The 26162-nt window shown below is 38.3% G+C and overlaps 1 protein-coding gene across 2 annotated transcripts in view; it reads right to left on the bottom strand.

Moving 5' to 3' along the window:
- Positions 1-26162, bottom strand: part of LOC136866167 (chromobox protein homolog 1) — a 92171-nt gene that overhangs the window by 52482 nt on the left and 13527 nt on the right. For both annotated transcript variants that reach the window (XM_067142893.2, XM_067142894.2), the window contains exon 3: positions 22048-22201. In XM_067142893.2, the coding sequence (XP_066998994.1) occupies positions 22048-22201 (154 nt within the window). The remainder of the gene's footprint in view (positions 1-22047; positions 22202-26162) is intronic.

The following is a 26162-nucleotide window of genomic DNA, read 5'->3' as shown; positions in this document are numbered from 1 at the left end:
GTTTGAAATTATACCAACCATTTAAAATGTAACGTGCGCAAATAAAACGACTGCGGTTTTTGGTATTTTAACACGAAAATGTAAAATTTCCAGTCTTTCATTAGGACCTTAACAGTAATAGGCAATTCCAAGACCTCCCATGGCTTTCTTTTTTTAAAATTACATTTAGGTGCAACATGTGTTTTGGTCTCGCTAACATAATCGTGTACGATAATATCAAAAATACTGAATTTGTGTTAAGAAGCAGTTTCGATTCCTGCCTGAAAGCCCAGTTACTCTGCAGTGCCCTGAGCAAAGTGCCAAAAACCTCTTCGGCAGTACGATCGAAAAAAGTAAAAAATATAAACATCTAACCCTGGACATAATATGGACGTTTTATAAGTGCGAACATTTGACGAAACTCGTTCCATCTTCAAGCAGAGCTGTCGAAATGCGCCGTGTCTCCTTGCAATTGTTGTCGCCACTCCCTGCTTTATGATTTTCCGAGATTCTCTAAACAATACCACCCGAATGCGATGCTAAGATGGTCCCTTATGCAAGTTCACCGCCGATCGCTTTTCCGGTACAGGTACAGTACTTGCTTTAATTATCGCAGTGACGGGGCGTTAACGCCAAGATCCATAAATATGCCATAGCCGTCCTTTTGTGAGATACAGTTTATTAAAAAACCATTGATCGAGGATTTAGCGTTGATGGAACTGGAATTTCTGGGCGGTTGATCCATGAAATAATTTCTTCGAGGAACGGATAATGCGGGACTTTTACAACGTGATTTAATTACGATGCTCACGGGACCACGTAATTTGAATGCATATTCCGGGAAAATGTATTTTCCGGGAACGGATAATCGAGGTTCCACTGTATTGGAGAGTATTTGGTAAGAGTTGTCGAAGACCACATGCCATGTGAAGAGTGTGTTGATAAAATTAGTAGTATCCAGAGTCCATCTCCACTAACGTCATTAATAAAAATCAAAGACAGAGGTGGTCTCACGTATCCAAAGCCAAATTTTGTTTCACTGCTGATGAAACTGGGGCACGTAACGGTAACGCTGGGCAGTCCAAAAATAGCACAATCATTAACAGAATTATTGTTGCCACATGTTGCCAAAAATCCTGTTCTACAGTGTGGGAAAAGTTATCAACCTGAGGAACTAAGCAGAATAATATTTCAGGAGTTTCTGTGCCCCTCTGTCACTAACTACGCGAATGGCATGACGGATGAGTATCAGCGAGAATACTTCTTGAGAAGAAAAACAATTTATGAGAAGAAAATATCAAGGAAAATGGTTAAAGTCGTTCCTTTTCACTGAAAATCTACGGCACGGTAGTAAAAATATCTAGTGCAGACCTTATATCCTTTTAAATGCCGGACATAAATTTCGATAGTTACTGTATGTGTGTTATCTGAAATGAATATCCACAGCTGAATTGAACTCCTAGGCGTAAAAGGTGAACATTTATTATTTTCTACTTCATTCTGCTCAGTAACGTATATACTATACAGGAAGTATATTGTAGAGGTAAATTTGTGCTGGTTTTAACACCCATTAGCAATGCTAGTGAGTGCTGATGTGAGGTGGTAAACTAGCGCTGCAGTGGTCAAGACGCGCACCGTCAGGCGGACACTGTTTCTGAAGAGAGCACTGCGAGTAAGCAGGCTTTGTATTCTTTGTAGGCTAAGTTCCAAGGTACGAAGAGCAATTACAGAATTCAAGACTCTGCCAAAAGCACAGAAAATGTTTATTGCACATACAGTAAAACCTCGTTAATTCGAAGTCGTTGGGACTCAAAAATCGGACTTCGAATTAACCGCCAATCCGCAATTCAGATGTACCAACCCTTGCCGCGTTATAAAATATTCTAAGGCCCGTTACTGCATGCATTTAACCTTGATTCACAGTTTATACCATTCAAATGCCATGAAAAAAGAACTATTTAAAAAATGTATCCAAGAATGTGCATTTACAATGTTCAAATAATGCACTTGGATAAATCGCTGACAAACATAACCTCACGCAACGAAAGAAAAAAAGTCGCACAATTCAAAGACGAGGATAAATTATGCCGGTTCCCCTGTGCAAATGCATTATTTTTTGGATTTCTTTACTGTTTGCATTTTTATTATACATGCTTTGTACTGGCATGGAAAGTGCCCGACGCTCTTAAAACATCGTGGCTTATCGAAGTTTCCTATGACGAGGGGATAAAGTATATTGCTTCCGTGTGCATTGCAACGTACTACTATGACCCCCATCCCTCACACTACAATTTCCCGGCTGGCAATTTCTCCTTTAAAACCATAAGACCGTTTGGGCTTGCGTTAAAATAAAACAATGCAGTTTCACCGGCAATGTCAATGTTGTTCGGTGCCTACGAATTTATTATATTTGCCACGTTTTTTCGTCAACTGTCGGCATCGCCAGTGTTCGCGGATTCTGTTTTCCCGCACACTGCATGTTGCGTGATATTACGGCGTTCCTTAAAAGGTTGAACACAAAAGAATTCCGATTTCATTCAACTTAGCAATCATGAAGCACACTGTAGACCCACCGAAGTGAGTGTAAGTGCAGAAAGCTACCCCTCCACGTTCAGGAACACGCGTTCTATTATGACGCGGAGCGGATACATTTCGAGTTGAAATTACTCTGTAACATACTATTGTTTTAAAATGTAAAGGCAGTTTCGAATTAAAAGTCTGAATTTCGGTAATGGGGCCGACATTGTACTTCGAATTACGAATTATCCGTATTTTGAATTAAACAATTGAAATAACATGCAAAACTGTATCTCTTGTTTCCGGGAACGAGAGCTTCTTCGAATTAGGCGGGATTTTGAATTAACCGATTTCGAATTATTGAGGTTCTACTGTATTAGAATAAAAGTGAGCTACAGAAAAAAAAACCTGAAACACCACACGACTCGTTACTTTGTAAAGTAATGGAAAAGTACACGTAAGGGAACTCCGGATTTCAAAAAAAAATTTTCAAAACCAAATTTGAAAATTCAGGCGCCAGGTAAAAATTTTCAGGCGCCCGGTATTTTTTGACCCCTGATGACAGCTATAAACAAATATTTGGTTGATAATGATAATGTGGATCTGCCAGAATGTTTACACCTACACTCGCTCCCAAATTCAAATACTGTTCTGTCACATCCGTAGATGTAGAGGAATGGTTCTCCGCATTGAAGGTAGTTTTAAGACAAACGCCACAGATTAATACTAGAAAGCTTGGAGAAGGCTGTTGTAGTGAACTGCAAAGCAAATTATGGACAGAAAAAGTAGGATTTGCAGTGTAAAATGAAAGAGGAATGTATATTTAAGTGTGCTTCTTCATGTTTGTAGTTTTTTTCACACGGTTTTCTTACAACTATACTAATTGATTTCTCATGTGTATAAATGAACGCACCACACCTCCGTGGGTCAGGTGGCAGGCGCCGTCCTCTCACCGCTGGGTTCTGTGGTTTAAATCCCGGTCACTCCATGTGAGATTTGTGCTAGACAAAGCGGAGGTGGGACAGGTTTTTCTCCGGGTACTCCGGTTTTCCCTGTCGTCTGTCATACCAGCAACACTCACCATTACCATTTCATTTCATCTATCATTCATTAATCATTGACCCCCAGAGGAGTGTGACAGGCTTCGGCAAACAGCACAGTTCCTACCCTCACTGCTACATGGGGGCTTCATTCATTACATTCCTGAGCCGGTCGAATGACTGGAAACAGGCTGTGGATTTTCATTCTCATAAATGAACGCACTGTATATTATCTAGGAGACGAGTGCATATTGTTTTAACAGTGAACACTGTTATATTGAAATGTCTCACAAACTATGCGCGGATTGTTTGCACTAGCTGTAAAGAGTGTGATTTTTTTCATTCAATGGTTTATTATTCATGATTATAATTTAATGTACTGGTACAGGTGAATAACACGACTCTAGTAAGGGAATGTTACGTTTGCATTCCATACAAGAGTTTAATAGCATGAAAATAAGTACATACTTAGTAGGTGTTCTACACCAAGTTTAAATCAAGCGCCGATTGTCTGTTGCCAGTCACGTGACTGATGGCGTCACAGCGCACGGGAATTTTGAATTTGACAGGCACGTGGGGGCGTGCTGCATTCTAGTAGAAAACTAGGTAGCTAAAGGTGTGCTAATCTGACAGAGGATGTGCAAACCATACAGACCTACTTGCTGTTCTTGTTAACCGGCTGCCTTTCTCTACACTAGCTTGTAGGCTTGGGCTACTAGGCAAAACTACTGCTATACATGACCTATAGGTTTTATACTCTTGAACCATTCTTTTAAGTTGTTGTTGATTTATTAGGAGCATGTAACATGTTAAATGTACTTTTGTCAGAGAGAGAGAGAGAGAGAGAGAGAGAGAGAGAGAGAGAGAGAGTGAAAACATCCTGTAACTTAAAAAATTCAATATCTCCTTAATGGATGGTTGCAAAACTCTGATTTTTGACTTAAAATTTACCAAAAATTTTCCTCTGACCTGTGATATCTATCAATGATTTTCAACATTGGAAAAGTGTTGGATGATACTCAAAACGATTTTATGAGTAAAAAATAGGTTGGGGGTGAAAACAACCCTTAAATTAAAAATTCAATATCACGTCGAGCAATGGCTCTAGAAAAATTATTTTTTGCTTAAAATTTATTTAAAAGGATCTTCTAACTAGTGATATATATATATATATATATATATCAAATCACCCCCGTCTGTTTCTTATCTAAGTTTTGAGGTAACAATAACTTTTAACGTTAAAAAAGCTTTTCGAGGATACTTAAAATGGCTTCTAGAGCAAAAAACAGGTTGGGGTGAAAACAATCCAACATAAAAATGCAATCTCTCTTCAACCAATGGTCCTAGAAAACTGATCTTTAGCTTAACACAATGCGGACCGGTCCCGAGAAAACTAGTGTTTGCATAGCCGAGCAATGCGGACCGGTCCCGAGTTAACTCGTGTTAGCAGCAGACTGAACTTTAGTGCTATCTTTTGAGATATACGGAAAGTATTTGGAGGTCAAGGGTGATAGAACTGTTATGTATGTTTCTACACAATCGATAGTCGCATTTCTTTTTGAGTATTCTTCATATCATAGATTTTCTTTGCATTTCTTGACAACATGTTTACAAAGTTCGAAGAGCCATGCAAGATGGCAGCGCCCAGGGATCGCACGTGTTTAGACAAAGATGAAATTATTCACGAATTATGTGCTGATACAGGCTCTGAATATCTAAGTGATGCTGAATATTTAGAGTTCGATAATGAAATATCTTCTAACGGAAATGTTTCAAGTGATGACGAGGATATAGTCTTATCTTCAAGGTGTGGAACTCACGTAAAGCAGAACGAGTTTGATAATTGTGTTACGGGTGTAAATGTTCTACATATTGTAAATAATGTAGTGTTTTCTAACAACTGGGTTATGGACAACAGTGAACCTAGGCCAGAGGATTTTAAAGGTGCTCCTAAGTATAAAGGTATGGCCTAATGAATCTGGAAACATAGGACAAGTAGCAGGACTTATGTTTGGTGAGGAATTTTTTCAGTATGTAGCTGAACAGACAAACTTATACTATGAGCAGAATTCACATTCTCATAATGTATCCCCTAAAACACTAAAGTGGACTAATGTCACTAGCAGGGAAATTAAAAAAATTATTGCTCTGTGTATATTGATAGGGCAGGTGAAGAAATAATGTCTGAAAGATTACTGGCCAACAGTTCCCCGAATTAAAAACCCATATTTCCGAAAACTATGAGCCAAAATAGATTTCAAGAAATACCCTGCATTTCAACAACTATTCAGGAAGGCCAATAGAAAAATACACAGTAGTCCTTCAAAAGCTATTGAAGTTCTGACAGTTTATTTGAATGCATGCACTCCAGCTTAGAGGTAGTTAGAAAGTGGCTAGGAACAGGGCTGTGCATGGGGTGAAGGGCACTCAGTACGCAATGTGTTAAAATTTATCAAAAACTAGGAAGATACCTGTGCTTCGCTACGGTATTATACGGAAATTTATAATTGAGCGCTTAACATTTTATATATAATCTCCCGAAATTCACGATCTGACTAGTTTTTGAAAGAATCCGCCAAAATTCGCGATCTGACTCGTTTTCTGAGAGATCACGGCAAAGTTCCTCCGATTTTTCAATCTTTCTTTCCAGCAATCGATTTTGTACGTCCTGGGCTAGGTACAGGTATTCCGCCCGGTCAGTTGGGTCCCTAAATCTTAGCCACCTTTTCCTATAATAATTTTTCATATGGATCAAATCCTTGAGGAGATCCGGCGTGGTGATGTCTTGGGTGCCTTGGCGGTACTGAACCCGCGACTGGACTGCATTTGTAGTCATTACCCAGCGAGGACCTGATTCCAGCATGGTCTGCACATTTTGACCATGGTCCAGAACATTAACATTATTATTATTATTATTATTATTATTATCTGGGTGGGTGAGATTAGATTAATTTAGGTTGTTATAATTATTATTATTACTGACGTTCTGGATCCCGCAGCAAGATGCAAGACCACTACTTGGCGGTAAATTACATCGGCTGCCAATGACAACGTGACCAGCACAATTGTCACACGTAGGCAAGTGTGCAGGATTTCCGGCGATACGAATGATATAATGACTTGGCCCTCAACGGGCGACTTAAACGCACTCTACAGTGTGATGGCAGTAGTGCCAGACCCGTAGCTTAGATCCTTTCCTGCAGAACAGGATGGCGTAGGCCACCATAGCTCAATTTGTAGAGCAACCGACGTGAAATCGGGAGGTTGTGGGTTCAGATCCCACTGGTGTCTGATTGGCCATATTTGTTCAATACTTAACATCTTTTCATCACATACTACATAAATGTACATAACACGACCTAATAGGTTGAAAGTCGGTTTCAATTACAATGCGGTTGTGAAAATTTAATATTCTTCTCATGCTGACTTCTGCTGGTGGTTTCTGAGTGAAGTGGAGTCAGGACTTTTCGATCCTCAGTTTTCATTTCTTCAAGATGAGGCTATTTCCAACATCTTCTGTGATGTTCATTAACAAGGGTCAAAACCACATTAGTCCTATTGTAAATATTTTTCTGGCCAGTTTTATTTTGACCACCCGGTATAAGCATTTTAGTCAGTAAGAAACAGCCCTATGTGCATCATGGTATTACGGTACACTGCAAAGACCCCAATACTATTCATCAGTCGTGGATGAAATCCAGAAGAACATTAAACAGAGATTGGGAAGACAGGCAACAAAAGCCATGTTGTTTGCAAATGATATAGTGATATGGGGTGAGGATGAAACGGAAGTGCAAGAACAAGTAGATGTATGGAATCGAGAGACAGAAAAATTTGGGATGAAATTTAGCACAGAGAAAAGTAAAACATTAGAGATGACAAGGGGAAGGAAGGAAGGAAGGAAGGAAGGAAGGAAGGAAGGAAGGAAGGAAGGAAGGAAGGAAGGAAGGAAGAGGAAAGTTAAAACTGAATGGTAAAATTCTGGAAGTGGTTAAAAGTTTTAAGTACTTGGGAAGTGTGATCACAGAAGATGGAAAGATAACCGAGGAAATCGGGAAAAGAATACAGGCAAACAGCTTCTACCAGAATAAAAGGGGTATTATGTGGAACCAAGATGTCCTGAAGAAATGTAAGAAAGTATTATATTCAACCTATTATGAACACATACTAACCTATGCAGCTGGATCGTGGACTACAACAAAATGAGAGGAGAGCAGAATACAGGCAGCGGAGATGAAATTCCTAACGGGTATCAAGGGCAAGGCCAGAAAGGATAGAATTAGAAATGAAGAGATAAGGAAAAGGACAGTAATCTTGAAACTCCAAGACAGGATAGAAACAACAAAGGTAAAGTGATATGGGCGTATGATGAGAATGGGAGAAAGAGTGCCAAAAAAGTTTATTCAGAGAAGTTAACAGGAAAGAAATCACGGTGAAATCCCGAAAGAGATGGACAAGATTCAGTGTGGGAGTGCATAGAGAAGAGGGGAGGAAAACCAGAAGATGTACTTAAAAAAGGAGAAGTGGTGAAAAGACAGGCAGCAATGGAGGTCCTTGATTCACAACCCGACCCGGGAAGCTGGAAATGGAAAATGATGATGACGAAGACCTTAACCCTTTTCAAGTTTTTGACAAAAGAATACCAACCATTTCTTTATGTTAGATTACAACATTATTGGCAAGGGCTTATTTAATTAAACGTTAACTGTTCGTTTAGTACTTATCAGAAGCACTGGGCCTTTTAACATGTTGCAAGCCAGGATAAAACACGTTTGTATCCGTTAATATCTCAATTTCTATAAAAAATGACATTGGCCCTTTTAGAACCAAGCCACAGATTTCTCAATGTTTGAGGAATTGCTGTTTATTATGATGAAAAGGTATGAAAAATAATTTAAATGTTAATTCTACAGCTCTTTCTCTTCGTAGTAAAATACTTATTAAGGTTATTAACAGTTTATATAAGGTATAATATGGCGACGAATTTATTGCTGTAGGCCGTGTAAACACGCGACGAAAAAGGTATACAAGTTTCTGTAGTGTGTAGCTCAATTTGAATAAAATTTGGTGTGCAAAGAAAATACTGTACACCCTTTCAAACTGCTATATCATTCGTTTAAAATTTCAAATGGATTCATATGAAGCTGATAGTAAAATACGTCGCGTGTTTACGACGTTCTCGTGAGCAGGCAGCCGAGAAGTTCCCAGTCGCATGGAGCCATGCGTACAGGAATGTTGGAGACGAAATTGAGTGGTACCAGTGGCAAAGTGATGATGAAAATCACGTATCTCAAATTAAAAAATCTGGCATAGTTCAAGGGTGTTCTGATACACTAGTAAAATCGTGTCCCTTGTTTATGAAAAACACATTCATTAAAAGAATGCAAAGCAAAATGTTCGAAGTGCAGAAAAAACAAACGACTGAAAATTCAAAGGTTTTGAAAGTGGATTTCGCAGAGAATTTCACTATTCTACCACAAGATGAAATTCAGAGTTGTTATTGGCATCACCGACAAATTACGATATTTACTGCTGTTGCGTGGTCTGCGGGCGGAAATCATGCTTCATATGCTATTATGTCTGACCGTATGGAACATGACAAATAGCTACACACTCATTTTTAAGCAGAGTATTAACAGACATCAAGGAAAAATGACCAGAAATCACAAGAGTGTATCTTCTCGGTCGGGGCGGCAAGCCACTTCAAACAAAGGTTCATGTTCGCAAACCTAACGTTTTTTTACGGAAACTTTTGGAATGAATGCAACTTGGAATTTTTTTTGCGTCAGGTTACAGGAAAGGTGCTGCTGACGGTGTTGGCGGAACACTAAAACATGACTTTTGCTCTATGTGCAAAAAGAGACCTTATAAACATGCACGATATTGTGGAAGTAGCGAAAAGAAATTCAGCAAACACATGTTATATTTGTTCCTTCTGAAGATGTTGAAAGGAGTTCTGAAAAGCCGCTTCGCCGATGTCTATGCAGTACCAGGAACACATGATATTCACTATGTGGAGCCATTAAAAAAATACATATTTCAGGCAAGAAAATTTTATTATTCAGAAACAACTGCCATACACTCTCTACATCCAGACTACATGATCGAAGCAGATGACAAAAATCTACCCCGTGATATGTCTTCTGAATGGGAGACTTCATCCTTGGAAAATACAGCGGAAAGAAACATTCCTAGTATTATGTTTGTACCATAACTGAAAGTGATGGTGATGTTTAATTTGTAACCAATTTTCGCAAGTGCAACGACGAAGCGAAACTGTTTTGTGAACCACTGACGAAAGACGAATGCTTATTGAATAAAAGTGAAATTGAAAGAAAATTACCGGTGCCCCGTTTTACTCGTGGGAAATGGTATTTTGATGAGTCTATACCAGAAGCAGAATGAACATAATGTGTTTTTTCATTTAATATTTTTTTCTCATCAAGCTTTCATTCAAATTGTAGTCTACGTACCAGTAAGTGTTGAATGTCCAGATATTTTTAAATATTTTAGTTCATTTTACATTCAATGTTACTAGTGTTAAATGAAATGGTGTATGGCTTTTAGTGCCGGGAGTGTCCGAGGACATGTTCGGGTCGCCAGGTGCAGGTCTTTTGATTTGACTCCCGTAGGCGACCTGCGCGTCATGATGAGGTTGAAATGATGATGAAGGCGACACATACACCCAGGCTCCATGCCAGTAAAATTAACCAATGATGGTTAAAATTCCCCGACCCTGCCGGGAATCGAACCCGAGACCCCTGTGACCAAAGGCCAGCATGCTAACCATTTAGCCATGGAGCCGGACATTAGTGTTAAATAAATGTGTGACAATTCATATGAACACTTTACTTAGACCACATGTCCGTACCAGTATCTGTAGTTATATATTATTATTATTATTATTATTATTAGGAGGAACGAAGCTTGCAGTTTTACATAACCGATAATCAAACTATCATAAGCACGGAACTTCATATTTTACGTGAAATCCGAACCACCGGACATGCTTTCACGTCAAAAATCACAGATGCATTAATCGGGACTCGAAGTCTTTATGGTTGCAAGCAGTTTGACCGCTGCGCCATCAAGCCCCTTATTTATTATTACTTACTGCGATATTAAATATACATTTTTATCATTCAGTGATCGTATTTGATGCGGAGTTAAAGATTTATTAGCCCCTCATGCCATGTCGCCATAGCGCAGATTCACGTGTAATCCTGTGATGCTATCAAGTAAACAGGCGACGATCGCTTTTAAATATATTATGCAGACATTACAAAACTTACATATTTGTTTTTTTTCACAAAATGTACATTTGTCCTTCTTGTAAACAATATATTAACATTACTAATAAAAGTTACCACAATTCGTAGAATTTAGGAAAAAACGTAACGGTATGCGAAGTTAAAAGTCTGTCCCATGTAAACACCGATCACAATGTTTAAAAGTTTATAAAATCACATACATCAGGTTTATAACAATGAAATTTGTGGGGGTTATTAAGTATCATCTAGACGTTATGCATAAATCTCAATTTGTTTAGGTGGTAAGTTTCATATATATGTTAAAAAGAAATGTACAAATGTAAACACGCGACGCCTGGAATTAGCCATTACTTAAAAATTATCCATTGAGTGATTCCTTTAATTTTTCATGAAACCAGATTTTCAAAGTTTTATTTACTATATTGGTATTAATTTCTTTTTGTTACAAATTTAACTCAACAATGATGCATAAAGTTTTCTGGAGACCACAGGAAAGGGCTAGGATTTGGATCCTAACCCCTCAGCGCCAATCCTATATGTGGTATAGACTCATACATGGCACCGCATTTACGGTTGTAGTGTAAAGAATTTTGGAGTTATCGAAATGCAAATGGTTTGATTCCAAGAAGAAATGTTAGGGTTTAGCAGTGTTGTAAAATAAGAATTGTTGTTCGTTAACATATAGTAGTTTGTGCAAGGATAAATTTTTGCTAAGCTAGTCTGTGGAATAATCTCATTTTTTATAAGTGTGTTTACTTCATTCTTTCCCACAGAATAAAATCGAGAAATCATGACCCGAGAAGTTTGTGTTTTGGCATGACGATCCTTGCTCTATTTGTGCATTCAGAGTGCGGATTATTTATAGTATTTGTCTTTTAATCTTGGCTAGAAATATTTTCGTAACTCTCCACCAGCGCTCTTGTGTAGGTATCAGTTAGCGCTGCTTTCTGTCGCACAAGAACCAGTTGTGCATGGTATATATATCTCGTTTGAAAGACGTATCGATCTTTTATCTGAAATATATATATAGTTGGTTTGTTTCGTCATAAATGTTATTCACTTCAATCAGGTTCGTCCTGTTGCTTTGGGTCTTGCTGCAGTTGCATCAGTCTGCATGACGCGCCGCGCAACATGACAAGCTCAACCCCTGGTTTGACCGACAGTAAAGTGTTGGACATTGTATAATTCAGATTAAAGTTTAGTCGGATGTAGTAGTGGTAGTATTAGCAGCACTGATAAATGATAAGAGTGCCGATGAGAAGGAACCAGTACAGTACATACAGCTGTTCAAAAGACTCTTGAATGCAACTGTCCTAAATTCTCTAATAATAATAATAATAATAATAATAATAATAATAATAATAATAATAATAATAAGAGTGACAGGGACAAACACTCAGCAGCTATCCTACCGATGTCAGGTCAGCTTGTGGAAGGTTTGTTTACGAATTACTATCACTCGCGCGGGGAACGAAATATTCAAGACGGCACGCATCATATAATAAAGTTTTAAGGTTGCAGGAAAGACATTTTACTCATATCAGGAAAAAAGCACTCCAAAATGAAACATCTAAACCTCAGATACGTAAAATGTGTTCAAAACATGGCAAAATGAAGACCGGTTTACTGCTGCTGGGAATGTGATATGGGTTTCTGTCACGAGGAGTGCGTCGAACTCCACTACAACTAAACTAAATTACTAAGGTAATGTGAAAGAATTATGTAATTATCTGCATGTCAATAATTTTGTCGCAAGGAATTCCAAATTTCATTAATATATTAATATATTCAAAACGGCACGCATCAGATAATAAAGTTTTAAGGTTGCAGGAAAGACATTTTACTCATATCAGGAAAAAAGCACTCCAAAATGAAACATCTAAACCTCAGAGACGTAAAATGTACTGATATTTTTAGTAACGTTTTAAGTGAATCAATGTATTTAATTCGCGCGTTGTTGAAATCTCCTCTAGCTGCGGAGTAGGAAGCTCTTTAAATGGCTGCGATGCTGAGGGTTTATTCAAGGTACAGCTTTGACATTTGCAAAATGTGAAAAAAGAAAAGGATTACAGGTTAAAACAACATTTAGGTGTTCTGATGGTGAAGTTCAAACCCACCCCGAATGCAATTTCACGGCTACATGACGAGTACGACATAGATAACTTGCTCTGCAAAAAATAAAAACTGCCTTCATTAATAATAATAATAATAGGACCCCTCATAGTAAAAACCACTACATAGCTGCCTACTTTTAGAAATCAAAAATAGGAAGATTTTTCCCCCTTGGAATTCATCACATATATTGTGCCACGATCTAAGTAAAAAGAGAACAAGAAAAAGGCATACATATCTACAGTTACAATGTAAATTGACCATTAAGCTTAAAATCTTAAACTAAAGAACATTAAAATAGTTACAAGAAAATGTACCTAATCACTCATTTATGACACATACGAATAATAATACAGTCGAACCTCGATATCTCGAACCCCCAATTACTCGAATTTTCAGTATTTCGAACTAACTTAGATTTTTCGGCCGTTTGCCCTGTTCCTCAATTGTATTTATTTCTCTATTCTCGAAATTCGGTTATACGAATTTCTCGAAGCAAACATTTCCTCCCTTAAAGTAAAAAATACTCTGTAACTCGAATTTTGTGCAACATTAACTGTGCAATACGGCATTTGTGGTTTGTGAACAACAGTTAACGAGTAAAGAAAGGGTTACAGTGAAGCTGGAAACTAATATGACGGGAACCGAAAAACTCGAACTTCTATTGATTGGCAAATCTTCGCCGTTTCTTGGGTGTCAATTACCGGTCACGTATGAAAGCAAGCCTGGAAGTTGCTGATGACAAGCTCCATTTACGAAATTCGGCTGCGTGGTATTGACAAGCAGTTTCATCGTGAAGGGAGGAAAGGTTAACCACAACAAACAGAACAGACTAGCGGATTTTTTCCAAACGTGTTAACGGAAATATATTTCTTGTTTCACTACTCTATGTACCGTTTCCTGTCTTCTAAAACGTTACTATAATAAGGGTTATAATAGGGAACATACATGATCCGGGGTTTTAATTAAAAATTTGCTAATCTGATTCAAAATTTCATGCAGAATTCAAAAATGTGAACAGAATGTACAAATAATAACTCCAAACATGATAAAAATCTAAATTAAAGTACGAAAATGTCACGTGACGCAAGTACGCCATCTCATTGGTCTGACGTCATTGTACAGGTTGCCTGAATTAGCAGACGAAATAACACATAGTGTGCTGTGAGAAGTAGGATACACTTTGCGTATTTCTACTTTATGTTAGTGTCTGGTATGGTTAAATTCGAGGTCTATACATTGGATAATAATCTGAGTGGTATATTTTAGACTTAAAATGAATCCTGCGCAGACAGTGAGGCAGAAAACTTATAAATGATGTATAGTTCCGATGTGCAATAGCACATCGCATACCACCCCAAACAAATTGTTTTTTGTTCCAAAGACGCTAAAACTAGGAGAAATGGATTTTGGCGAGCCGGAGAAATGCTGGTGATATATCGGAAAAGTCTACAGTTTATTTTTTTTAAAGATCATTTTAACATAAGTTGATTTTATTTGAATTTTCAATCACTTTTCCATGTCAGCTATTCTAGTGGTAAAATTTTAAATTTTAATGTATGATGCTTTAAGTAAATGCTTCAATTACATCTTGGAATATGAAAGTAATAAACAGTGCATTAATTAATGATTATTAAAGTATTCTCCAAACCTAACCTATGTTTTGGGTGATCGATGTCAAGGTAATAAACCAAAGGGGTTATGAACCATATTGAGAGCTCTAATTATACCAATTTATCTTGACATGCGACAGTTATTTATATCTTTATTGAAGAGCATACATTTGTAAAGAAATTTAGTCTATAGCTAAATACTCTATAATATTACAAAAAATAGGTGTGTACATCATGAAAGAAAACAACATGAATTTAACAAATGTATATCTCTATACAAAACCAATGCTTGTCTGTTGGGGTCTCGTAAGTCAACAAAGCTCAATTATAATAATTATCATAATATTAAAGAAATAAATAACATAATTGCACACAAGTGAAAATAGTGATGCTGGTGTTTAAAATATTATCCAACTCAGCCCAAGTTTTAGGTTATACAAGCCAAGTCAATAAACCGAAGGGTAAAACACCAGGCGAGTTGGCCGTGCGGTTAGCTCGCATCCGGGAGATAGTGGGTTCGAACCCCACTGTCGGCAGCCCTGAAGATGGTTTTCGGTGGTTTCCCATTTTCACACCAGGCAAATGCTGGGGCTGCACCTTAATTAGGGCCACGGCCGCTTCCTTCCCATTCCTAGGCCTTTCCTGTCCCATTGTCGCCCTAAGACCTATCTGTGACGGTGCGAAGTAAAGCAAATTGAAGAAGAAGAAAAAAAGGTAAAAGTCACAGCACCCAAATACATTCCTGTATTGAACGACTAAAATGTCACCAAGACACTTTTCTTGCGTGATATGTTCAGCTTGTTAAAAGCCAAATGTAATTAATGTTACTGGCTTTACGCCCCGCTAACTACTTCTACGGTTTTCAGAGACGCCGATGTGCAGGAATTTAGTCCTGCAGTTCTTTTACGTGCCAGTAAATCTACCGACACGAGGATGGCGTATTTGAGCACCTTCAACTATCACCGGACTGAACCAGGATCGAAACTGCCAAGTTGGGGTCAGAAGGCCAGCACCTCAACCGTCTAAACCACTCAGCCCGACTTGTGAAAACTAGATGAAGTCATATTTATCTTTATCAATGTTAAACTTTTTCCCTCCACCAAGATATTTAATGTTTCTCTTTCATGGGCCCCGGAATTAGGTAGGCCAGTTGCCCCAACCATAAATATATATTTTTTCGGGAATGATAGATTATAGACCTATAGTACTACAATCTTTCTTTCTTTCATTCTTTCTTAATCAGTTTATCCTTCAGGGTTGGTTTTTCCCTCGGACTCAGTGAGGGATTTCACCTCTATCGCTTCAAGGGCAGTGTCCTGGAGCGTGAGACTTTGGGTATGGTGATACAACTGGTGAGAAGGGCCATTACCTCGGCCAGGCGGCCTCACCTGCTATGCTCAACAAGTGCCTTGTTGGAGGATGGGAAGATCGGAAGGGATAGACAAGGAAGAGGGAAGGAAACGGCCGTGGCCTTAGGTGCCTGGAGGAGAAGTGGGAAACTACGAAAAACCACTTCGAGGATGGCTGAGGTGGGATTCGAAACCCCTCTACTCAGTTGACCTCCCGAGGCTGAGCAGACCCCGTTCCAGCCCTCGTACTATTTGTTTACAACTTGCATGGCAGAGCCGGGAATCGAAACCGGGCCTCTGGGGGTGGCAACTAATCACATTAACCACTATACCACAGAGGCGGACTAGTACTATAATGCTACCTATATGTTTATGTAAGTGCTGAAATCGGATTTCTTACTTTACTAAGGCTGAAAGCCCGAAAATGTAATGTTATTCTTTAATATGGGAATCAGTCTAGAAGGAAATGAAAGTGATGCGATTTCTATCCAGGTTCGTTGTTATCCTAATACTACGAGTTACAGTACATTGCACGTATATAAAAGATGCCACTTACAAACTTGCTTTTGATATAGAATGTTGATTCCCATAGGGAATCTGAAATATTTGTCCTGAATGAGCAAATTTATAATACCAATATAAATGGTCCGTTATTGGACATTATAAATTTTCCAGCTAGCTCATTCTTGGTTGCCAGCGTTTCGCCCTCGTGTGCTAGGGTGGGCTCGTCAGTTGGTACCTAGCACACCTACCAATACGCTGGCCAGTGCATACCGTGGAGGCCATTTGCTCATTCAGGACAAATATTTCAGATTCCCTATGGGAATCAACGTTCTATATCATCTGATGGCCAAGCAGGCATCAATTTTTAGTGATGAGACAAAGTCTCTTAGTGCATTGGCACTGCCGGTGGCTCCAGTTAGCCTACGCAGTGGCCTCCACGGTATGCACTGGCCAGCGTATTGGTAGGTGTGCTAGGTACCAACTGACGAGCCCACCCTAGCACACAAGGGCGAAACGCTGGCAACCAAGAATGAGCTAGCTGGAAAATTTATAATGTCCAATAACGGACCATTTATATTGGTATTATAAACTTGCTTTTATCCGCGAATTTTTGCAGCCACAAAAGTCACTATTTTTCAAGAATGATGACATCTACACATGGTAGAATGTCTGACTGTGCTGTTTTGAACCTTTCTTCTGTCATTTTGAAGTTATTCGCGATCACGAATTGTAAACAATCGGCCTTTAATAACAGCTGATGCACAATGGCTGGCAGAGCTGCATGCAGTACTGGATCGTGACGTCACAGCGCGCCACTTACGTCAAAGGCCGTTTCACTCGCCTTGCGGAAAGGCACTTTTAAATATTTTTTTAATGGTAGAAAACAAGGCAACTTACCACAATGTAATACATTTACGTACTATTTCATCGGTGTACTTTTCAAAAAAAATATTTTTGAAAATTATGCATGTTCCCTATTAAAGTGATGCTGTAATTTAAGAGTTTCTTTGTATATTTTTAAGTACCGTTAAACATAATGTATTCAGTAAAAGCCCTTAGATACATATGATTCAATTATGTGCTATACATGCTCAAAAACTGTATTCTCTATATCTCGAAATTTTTATAACTCGAAATAAAATTTATCTCCCGAGGTGATTCGCATAATAGTTTCCTTTATTAGACTGTAAAATGAAGGAAATATAATTTTATAGGTATCTCTGAACACTTTGAGATAACATTTGTTATGTTTTTGGCCACAACGTGAAAATAAAATACCACAAACTGTCACCGACACAACTCCCTGAAATACATTCAACTCATTAAAAATATGAAGTCAGAATAAACAAAAATGCACTGAAATACGCAAAACTACCACATACAAAACAGATCGGTAAGTCTCATAGATTATTAACATACGACTGACACAGGAAAATGCACAGAACCACTAGATAAAACACATGGCATAGGCCTACAACTCCAACAAAATTACGCACAGAAATGATGTTAATAGTGCGCGAACCACACAATAAGACTCATTCTTTCGTCCCGGTTAACTGAGTCACTAGCCTCTCTTGCTTGTACGACGATTGCCGTCCCGAATCCCCAGCCGTAAAGCACACACGCCGCTCTAGCGAGCAGGAAACACGACACACTTTATTTTATTTAGCGTATGGCTAGAGATACAGCTCTATTGTTATAAAATCTACACTATATACGTTTGTCCATATTGTTTATATTAGTCTATAGCCCCTGGAGTCGCAAAAGCAAAGTCACTAGCACTGCCATTGTATTTTCTAGTCCTGCATTCTTCGATTATGTGCTTCACTGTCTGTTGTGTAGCGCCACAGTCACTCAGGCGGTGGGATTCTGTTCCACTTGTAGTGGAAGGCTGCACAGTTCCCGTGGTTTGTTTGGATCCTGTTCAGTGCGGACCATAGTCTACGAGGGAGGTTGAAACCAGGTGGCAGTGTCTTCTTCACAGAAGGCATTGTCGAGCAGTATTTGTCGTCTCTCTTCTCCCATTCAGCTGAAGTTTGGTAGTTGCTGTTCCACAAGTTCATGGCATCTCTACTTGGTGGTTTTCTCGAACGCAGACGATTAATATTCGCACCGCCGATGTCATTTGTATCGGGAGTTCTGGGTTATTCATTATTTTATTGAATTCTTTTAGGAGAGCATCTTTACGTCTGAGATCTGGAGGAGGGATATGACTTAACACTGGTAGCCACTGGGTGGGAGTAGATTTGATTGTGCCAGTGATGAGACGCATTGTAGTGTTCAGCTGGGTATCTATGATGTTTGTGTGGGCATTATTCAGCCAAACAGCCGCGCAGTATTCAGCAGTCGAGTACACCAACCCTAAAACTGAACATCTCAGAGTTGCAGCTGTAGATCCCCAAGTTCCACACAGCTTATGAATTATATTGTTGAAAGTTCTTACTTTGGCAGAAACGTTCAGGAGATGTTGTTTATAAGACAGTGTTCTATCCATTGTGACTCCTAGATATTTAGGGTACCTGTTATGTCCTAATTTCTGGTTGTCCATGTACACATTTAACTCCCTGTTAGCCATTTTATTGTTTACGTGGAAGCAACAAGCTTCAGTTTTGCTGATGTTTGGGTGGAGTCCCCATATTTTAAAGTAGTGTGCCAGTGTCTTGAGGTCTTCAGTCAGGATCTCTTCTGTTTTCTCAGCTGTTTTGTCCCTGATAGCAAGTGCCCAGTCATCGGCATATCCAAATTTCCTTGAAAGTGTCTTTGGCATGTCTGCAATATATAAACTAAACAGCAAAGGAGCGAGAACTGACCCCTGTGGCAGACAGTTCTTCAGCGATCTTTGGCTGCTTACAGCTGTCCCATTGTACACACGAAATTGTCTTTGACTCAACATGTTGTTCAGGAGTACACGAAGTCGACGGACAATACACTCGCCAAATACAGCATCAAATAAAAACGCTTGAAAAAAAATGAGGTTGGGTAAATTACAAAAGCACATAGGAATTTATCCTTCATCCTGGGGGAAGAGTATTGACTGTACTGGAGGTTATATTGGTCAAAAATAGGAAAAATTAAAAATAAATTGAAAAATCGGAAGACAAGTTAAAAAACGGAAAGTTTCCGGGTAAATCGGAAGGGTTGGCAGGTTTGCCACTGAGCCATTCCTTCCCCAGCAAGCATCAAAGAGACTGGAATCTTGTATAACCTTGCAAGTCCACTCCAAAAGTGACACAGACAGGCTTTCTTGAAACAGGCATTGCTACCGAACATATTTACTCCTCGGGAGAACTTAAGTGTGTTGCTACTTTAGTACTTTTAGGATTTAAAGTGCTGTGTCCAAGTTCATTGAGGAGTGTTTTAAAAAAAGAAACTCATTTTAGCAAAATATGAAGGCCTTGGGATGTAATCAAGTTTCATCTCCTGCAATGCATGAACCTTCAATTTAAATACTACATGAATAAAGTATAGCCTAGTGCACAATATCTCTGAATTTAAATATTGATTTTGGAGATATTCTGTTTAGCCATATTCATGTGATGTCATAATAGATGCAAAAAATGGAACTGAACTTAGTTTTGACTTCCAAGCACCTAATTTGAAACATAAACACAGTCCAAGGCAAGAATTTGAAGTAAACAGACAAAATTATTTTATTTATATACAGTATTGATTTAACCTTCCACTAACTGCTTATGGGTTTCAGAGATGCAAAGGTGCCAGAATTGTGACCCGCAGGACTTCTTTAACATATCTGAGCCCCTTCGAATACCACCAGACTGAGCTGGAATGGTAGTGGTCATTTTTGTATTAAGAGGAAGTACAACTAGGTAATCATCCTCTCCGAACAAATTAAATGGAGACAAAAGTTAAAATAAACTACCAAACCCACCAACTTGAACTCAGGCGGCAAGCAACTTACTGCCTGAGCTACTCAGTCCAGCTTTATATTTTTCTTTGGCCCCATTTAACTTCTCTGATCTCTAACTTAGGAACGCTTGGTTGGTATTTGCTGAATGGTGAGAGTCTTTTGTAACTTTCACTTTCTTGTAATTGACTTAGAAACACACCAAATTTCACTTGCATAGCCGCACTTTCCTGACCCTAGGTAGGGCAGGGAATGATTCTATTCTAAGAAAAATTTGAGGCCGGAAATCAAACTTGAGACCTCTAGGTTCAGAAGCAGCATGCTGACCATTAGACCATAAGAGTTTATTAATTTTATATTTTGATTTCAATATTAGAAAAACCTGGTTTTATCAATGTGCGAATAAACATACTCCTTTCTGCAGAAATGAGCATGTTACCAGAGAAGCAAGCACATTCCATAAATAGCTAAAAGAATGTTAAGGGACAAAAGCAAGTGTACCACTAGAACACGAAGGCTGCCGGCTGGAGATCGAATGTCCACAGCGATAATACCAGAGATGCCAACTATTACAATTCAGTTGTAATAATTACGAATTATCCATCACAATTACGCCTTTACGAATCACATACCACAAATTACGATTTTTTGTTGATTTTTAAATCTAGGTGTATAAAGTGTTCAAAAGGATACACAAGAAATGCCATTACAGCTTGAGTTTTCAGAATATTATTTTGGGATTTCCCAGTAAAAAGTTATACCCCTTTCCTGGTCCTTGTTTAAGAATATTTCGAGTTTTTACACGACAAACACAGTGTGTGCTTCCAGTACCGGAAAAATAGGCACCTGTGAAGTGGTATATCTTGTGGAGTTGTCTTTGTTCGTCACACGACCAGAATTCCATGCAAGTATGCGAGTTCTTTTGTCTTTGTTTTGGCGGCAAAGTGGTGACAAACTCTGTTTCATTGAGGATACTGGTGCATGACTGTTGAAGTATTTATTTCGATTTTGGTTGCCAAATGCACATATATTGCTCTTCTAGGATATATGCTAATCATGTGTTACAGATTGTGAAAGGTTTGAAATAATGAAGCGATTTCTTGTGCAGGAAAGTACGTGTGGTGACGTTACCGTGATTAGTGACGCTAATAATAAACCAAAATATTTCAAAAATTTAGGGAGGAATACATCAAAGAATGTGTCCCTCATAATCTCATTCACACATGTTTTGTAGTGTGTGTAGGTGCGATTTTTCAGTTGCGCATGGTGAGGAAGAACAAGAGTGAGTTCCGTGCTAATATGAACACCGAACTGTTAAGTGCTCTGTTAGTGCAGAGGATGCACATTATATCAAAAGGAAAAGCACGTCCCCAGTGTACGTTTACCAAACAGTAACTACAAGCTGCTAAAGGAGCAACTACTGTACTCAACAAAAGAAATTATCATTCAACCTCCACTCAGATATGTATGCCTATTGCAGAACACCTGTTACTTTAGCAGGTAACAATCAAACACTTTTTATATGCCAGTCTTTGTTGAATATTTGGTTGAATTTTATGATGTTCATTGATTTTTCAATGATACGTAAGTTAGTAAGATCTCGGAAAAAAAATATTTCTAGGCCCTACCCCTCCGGCCCGAGCGGTTGAATTACAAATTACCTTTCTTGAAAATTGGCATCTCTGTAATACCAATTTCTTTCCGCAGTCCTTTAAAGTTGCTTTATAGCTTCCATTACTTATTTGCCTATGCTCATTTCCTGACACAAAACAGAATAATCATACAGTATATACATACTTGGAATATCCTTTCCATTTCAGTAGGTATTCCACTCTACCATTCCTAATTCGTCTATCCAGAACCTTCTCAACAGAGTACTCCTCCTCAGCCTCTTCACCTTCAGCACCATCTTTGTCCTTGGTCTTGCGGTTAGCACTAGTCGGGCCTTCCACTGGAGAGAGACAGCACTTATTAACACAAATGGAGACAATCAAACATTAAAAGAAAAAAAATAGACTAGTTTCTAAATACATTTTTCAGTTATACAGCAAAAGAACTCTGGATTATCCTATACCTCTAGATGAAGTGTGTCAAACTCACTTGGCCAATGAGCAATTTCCAGCATTACTATACCTTCTGTTGGCCACACACAACCGACAGACCATGTTATTATTAAACCTAAAGCTTTTTCCTGGTAGTTGCCGAGTTGTTGCTTGTTCTTCGTTCATACTTACAGTTCAGAGTTCATTAACGACGGCTTTACCAGAAATAAAAGCCTACTAAAATTATATCATTAGGAAAGCAAGTATTGAAATTTAATTCAGAGAAAAATATTTTTATCTACAACAAAACATGAAAAGAATATAAAACACACTACTTCAAATCACACATAATTGAACAGTAGGTTGAATATTTTATGACTTTTTACCAGGCACCTGTCACATAATATTAACATTCAGTTTCAGTAAGACTTCCAGTTTCAATGATAAGTCCTTCATTATGAATAAAAGAATGGCTCCAATTAGACTTGATCTTTGAGCTGTTTTGTTAGATTTGATACACATGAACAGAAATATACTATCAAACAAAATTCCTCATACCTGAATATTTTTAACATAAATATTACATTTCTAGGATTCCAACTTCGGAGTTCCTCTTTAGTGCACCAAGACAGAATGACAAGGAAACCAGTCTAAATTCTGATGAGCAAAGTGCTAGTGTTAAAACCTTTCAGAATGCATTATGTTCACAGTTTTGCACACAGTCTTGATCATACCATACATTTGTAGCCCTTTGAAAAGTCATTGTAGAATAAGGAAGGGTGCAGAAATTTTCTCTGAACTGAGGAGCGAACCCAAAAGTTGCTGGACCATTCAGGAGATGAGTTTCAAGAAAGCAGGGAAGAGACAGAAAATTGAAAAAGTGGATTTACTGAAGAAAATTCCAGGTTACAAAGATAATACTGGTGGTGATGGAGGATGGATAGGGCAAGATCAAAACTGAACTTCAGATAATGATATAGTTTCACTAGTGAAAGAGAACAAGTATAAAAATAAAGATGAATCACATAACGAAAAGATGGAGGACAACGGAAAAGTTAAAAATATGACTCTCAGTGAAGAGCTACAGACCGTTGAAGGAACGGGGTGCATCCGCTATGGATGGTCGCTTGCGTAATGAAGCTGGACAAAGACCAAATTAGTGCAAGAGACAGTCAAGCATCACTTTTTTTACCCTACAAAGAACATTTTGTACATAAGTTTCTTTTTAATTTTAAGCAAATATTTTAGGGAATGTTATTTTTTTTGTGTCCAGTATTGTGCAGTGGAATACAGTAAAAGTCCGTTATGATGGCAGTTTTTAACTGTCCCTTCAAAATTCCTATATTAAACTGTGCATTGTCCTTCGGTTAGAGCGAAAGCCCTATCACTAATGCATTTGTTATTACGAGCGATTAAGCGCGTGAGATTTGTTTCCGTTACCTGACATTTATGCACTCAGCGGTTATATTGCATGCGATCATCATCTTCGGTATCGCTTCCTCGCTATATCCACTAATGAGCTCTCTTGTCGACATTCGAAGGTGATGGAGTCGATTAGTAATACCCATCGACTGCTGTTCCGTAAAGAAAATTAGAAATGAAAGAGGAGAATATGTTTCCGTAACAAATACGCGAATAACGTGATCGATAGCAGTTGTTAACACGTTAGAAATAAAGGCTAAGTAAACGATAGTGTAATTTTCATACCCTATACCAAAATTAAGTAGGAATGCGATACACCTCAAGATATGGCAGAGTGCATCACTAATTTCCGAAGTTAGATTATATTTTCTCGCGTCTGCTTAAATTTCGGTAAAGCTATCCCTTTACTATTGGCGCCTGATATATGTTTTCATGGTACATACGGGGTTACGTTAAGTGATGTTTGAATAAGAAAACTCAGACATTTGCCACAAACAAAATGCAACCTTTGGTATGGTTTTCTCGCTATGCGCACTCGCTGATATTGGAAGGCAATGCCGGAGTCAACTGCTGTTCCATAAAGAAAATTAAATATGAAAGAGAAAAATACATTTTTGTAACAAATACGTAAATAACAAACTTGATAGTTGTTAACTCGTTAGAAATAAAGGCTAAATAAACGATTGCTTTATTTTAATACTCTACACTGAAAGTAAGTAAGAATGCGATACACCTCAAAATGCCAGAGCGCATCACTGATTTGAGAGGTTAGTTTTGTATTTTCTCACATCTTGTTAAATTTCAGAGAGGCTATTCCCATGTAAATTTATAGCGATAATGTTCTCATTTCTCTGTACGCCTCTGTAGCGTAACGGTTAGTGTTATTAGCTACCGTCCTCGGGGGCCTGGATTCGATTACCTGTACTGCCAGAAATATAAGAATGACAGGAGGGCTGGTATGTGGCTCCCCTCCATTAGGGGGTGTGCTTGAAAAGAGCCTTGGGATGAGGACATAAGTTTACTTCTTTCATTTCTCTACTAGCACTTGGAATATGTTTTCATGATACATATAGTACAGTTTGGTTAGGTGACACGGTTTGAATAAGAAAACTGAAACATTTGCCACGAAATTAGATCAGTCATCTTCCATATGGTATCGTTTTCTCGCTATGTACACTTGCAAGTTCTCCCCTCGACATTCAAAGGCGATGTCGGAGTCAATTAGTAATACCCATAGACTGCTGTTCTGTAAAAGAAAATTCAAAATGGAAGAGGATAACATGTTTTCGTAATAAATGCATAAATAACGTGGCTGATAGCAGTTGTTAACTCGTTAAAAATAAAGGCAACAACACAATCTCGTCTCAAAAAATACCACAACAGGATGTAAATGGATCAGAGAAGTAAGAGAGGATCTGAAGGAAATAGGCCTTACAACAGAAGACACCACAAATAAAATAAAATTGAATACAAAACTCAAGAATACAAACCTCCGCTTTACCCTTACACAAAACAAACCAACAACATGCACATTTTCAACTGAGGAAAGGGCACGAAGTTCGGAGCGTCTGAAGAAGTACTGGGAGGACCGCAAAGCCCGAACAATCCCTTCAAAGAGACCTGAACGACGGACTGACTAAAGTGATCCTATGTGGTCATAAAAGAAGAAGAAGAAAGGCTGAAGTAAACGATCGCTTAATTTTTAATGTTAAGCACTGAAATTAAGCAAGAATGAGATAAGATACACCTCAAGATATGGCACAGCACATCACGGATTCAAAGGATAGTTTATATTTTTCGGAATGGCTGTTCCCATATAAATCTGTAGCAAAGAGATTTATCATTTCTCTACATCCGCTTGAAATATGTTATCATGATACATATACAGTGAGGTTAGGTGACGCTGTTTGAAGAAGAAAACTGGAATGTTTGCCACAGCGGCCTCTGGAGGGATCCTATAATTTTTTCAGCCTGAAATTAAACATACACTATCAGATTTCGAAAAACAACAACCGAGCAAGCCATACGTTTTTAACAAACTAATTGCCGTTTCATATCGATTTTAATGTGTATGGGTTTTTCCTGACAAAAATGCATTCTTGCTATAACGGACTTCTACTGTAAGAATTGTGAATAACGCACCCATTCCATAAAAATCGACATTTCTGAAACTCTACATCTCAGTCCACATTATGTTGAGTTCGTGGGACTCTACTGTACTATTATTATTTCAAAAAAAAAAAAAAAAGGCAGGATTTTAATGTGTGAATTATTTTCTATACTTAACTCAATGTAAGTTAAAAAGTGGACCTTTAAACATTTTTTCGAAAACTGTACACAAACGTTAGTAAGTACCAAGATGTAAATTTCTGCATTTGGAACATTTCTCAGTTCTCTTATACTTATGCAAAATATTGAATTATTTCTTTCAAAAAATATATATCAGCG

This window comes from Anabrus simplex, chromosome 3 (assembly GCF_040414725.1).
Source record: "Anabrus simplex isolate iqAnaSimp1 chromosome 3, ASM4041472v1, whole genome shotgun sequence".
In the NCBI taxonomy this organism is placed as follows: Eukaryota; Metazoa; Arthropoda; class Insecta; order Orthoptera; family Tettigoniidae; genus Anabrus; species Anabrus simplex.
Note: the sequence above shows the minus strand (reverse complement) of the source record. Positions and strands in the feature narration are given on the sequence as shown.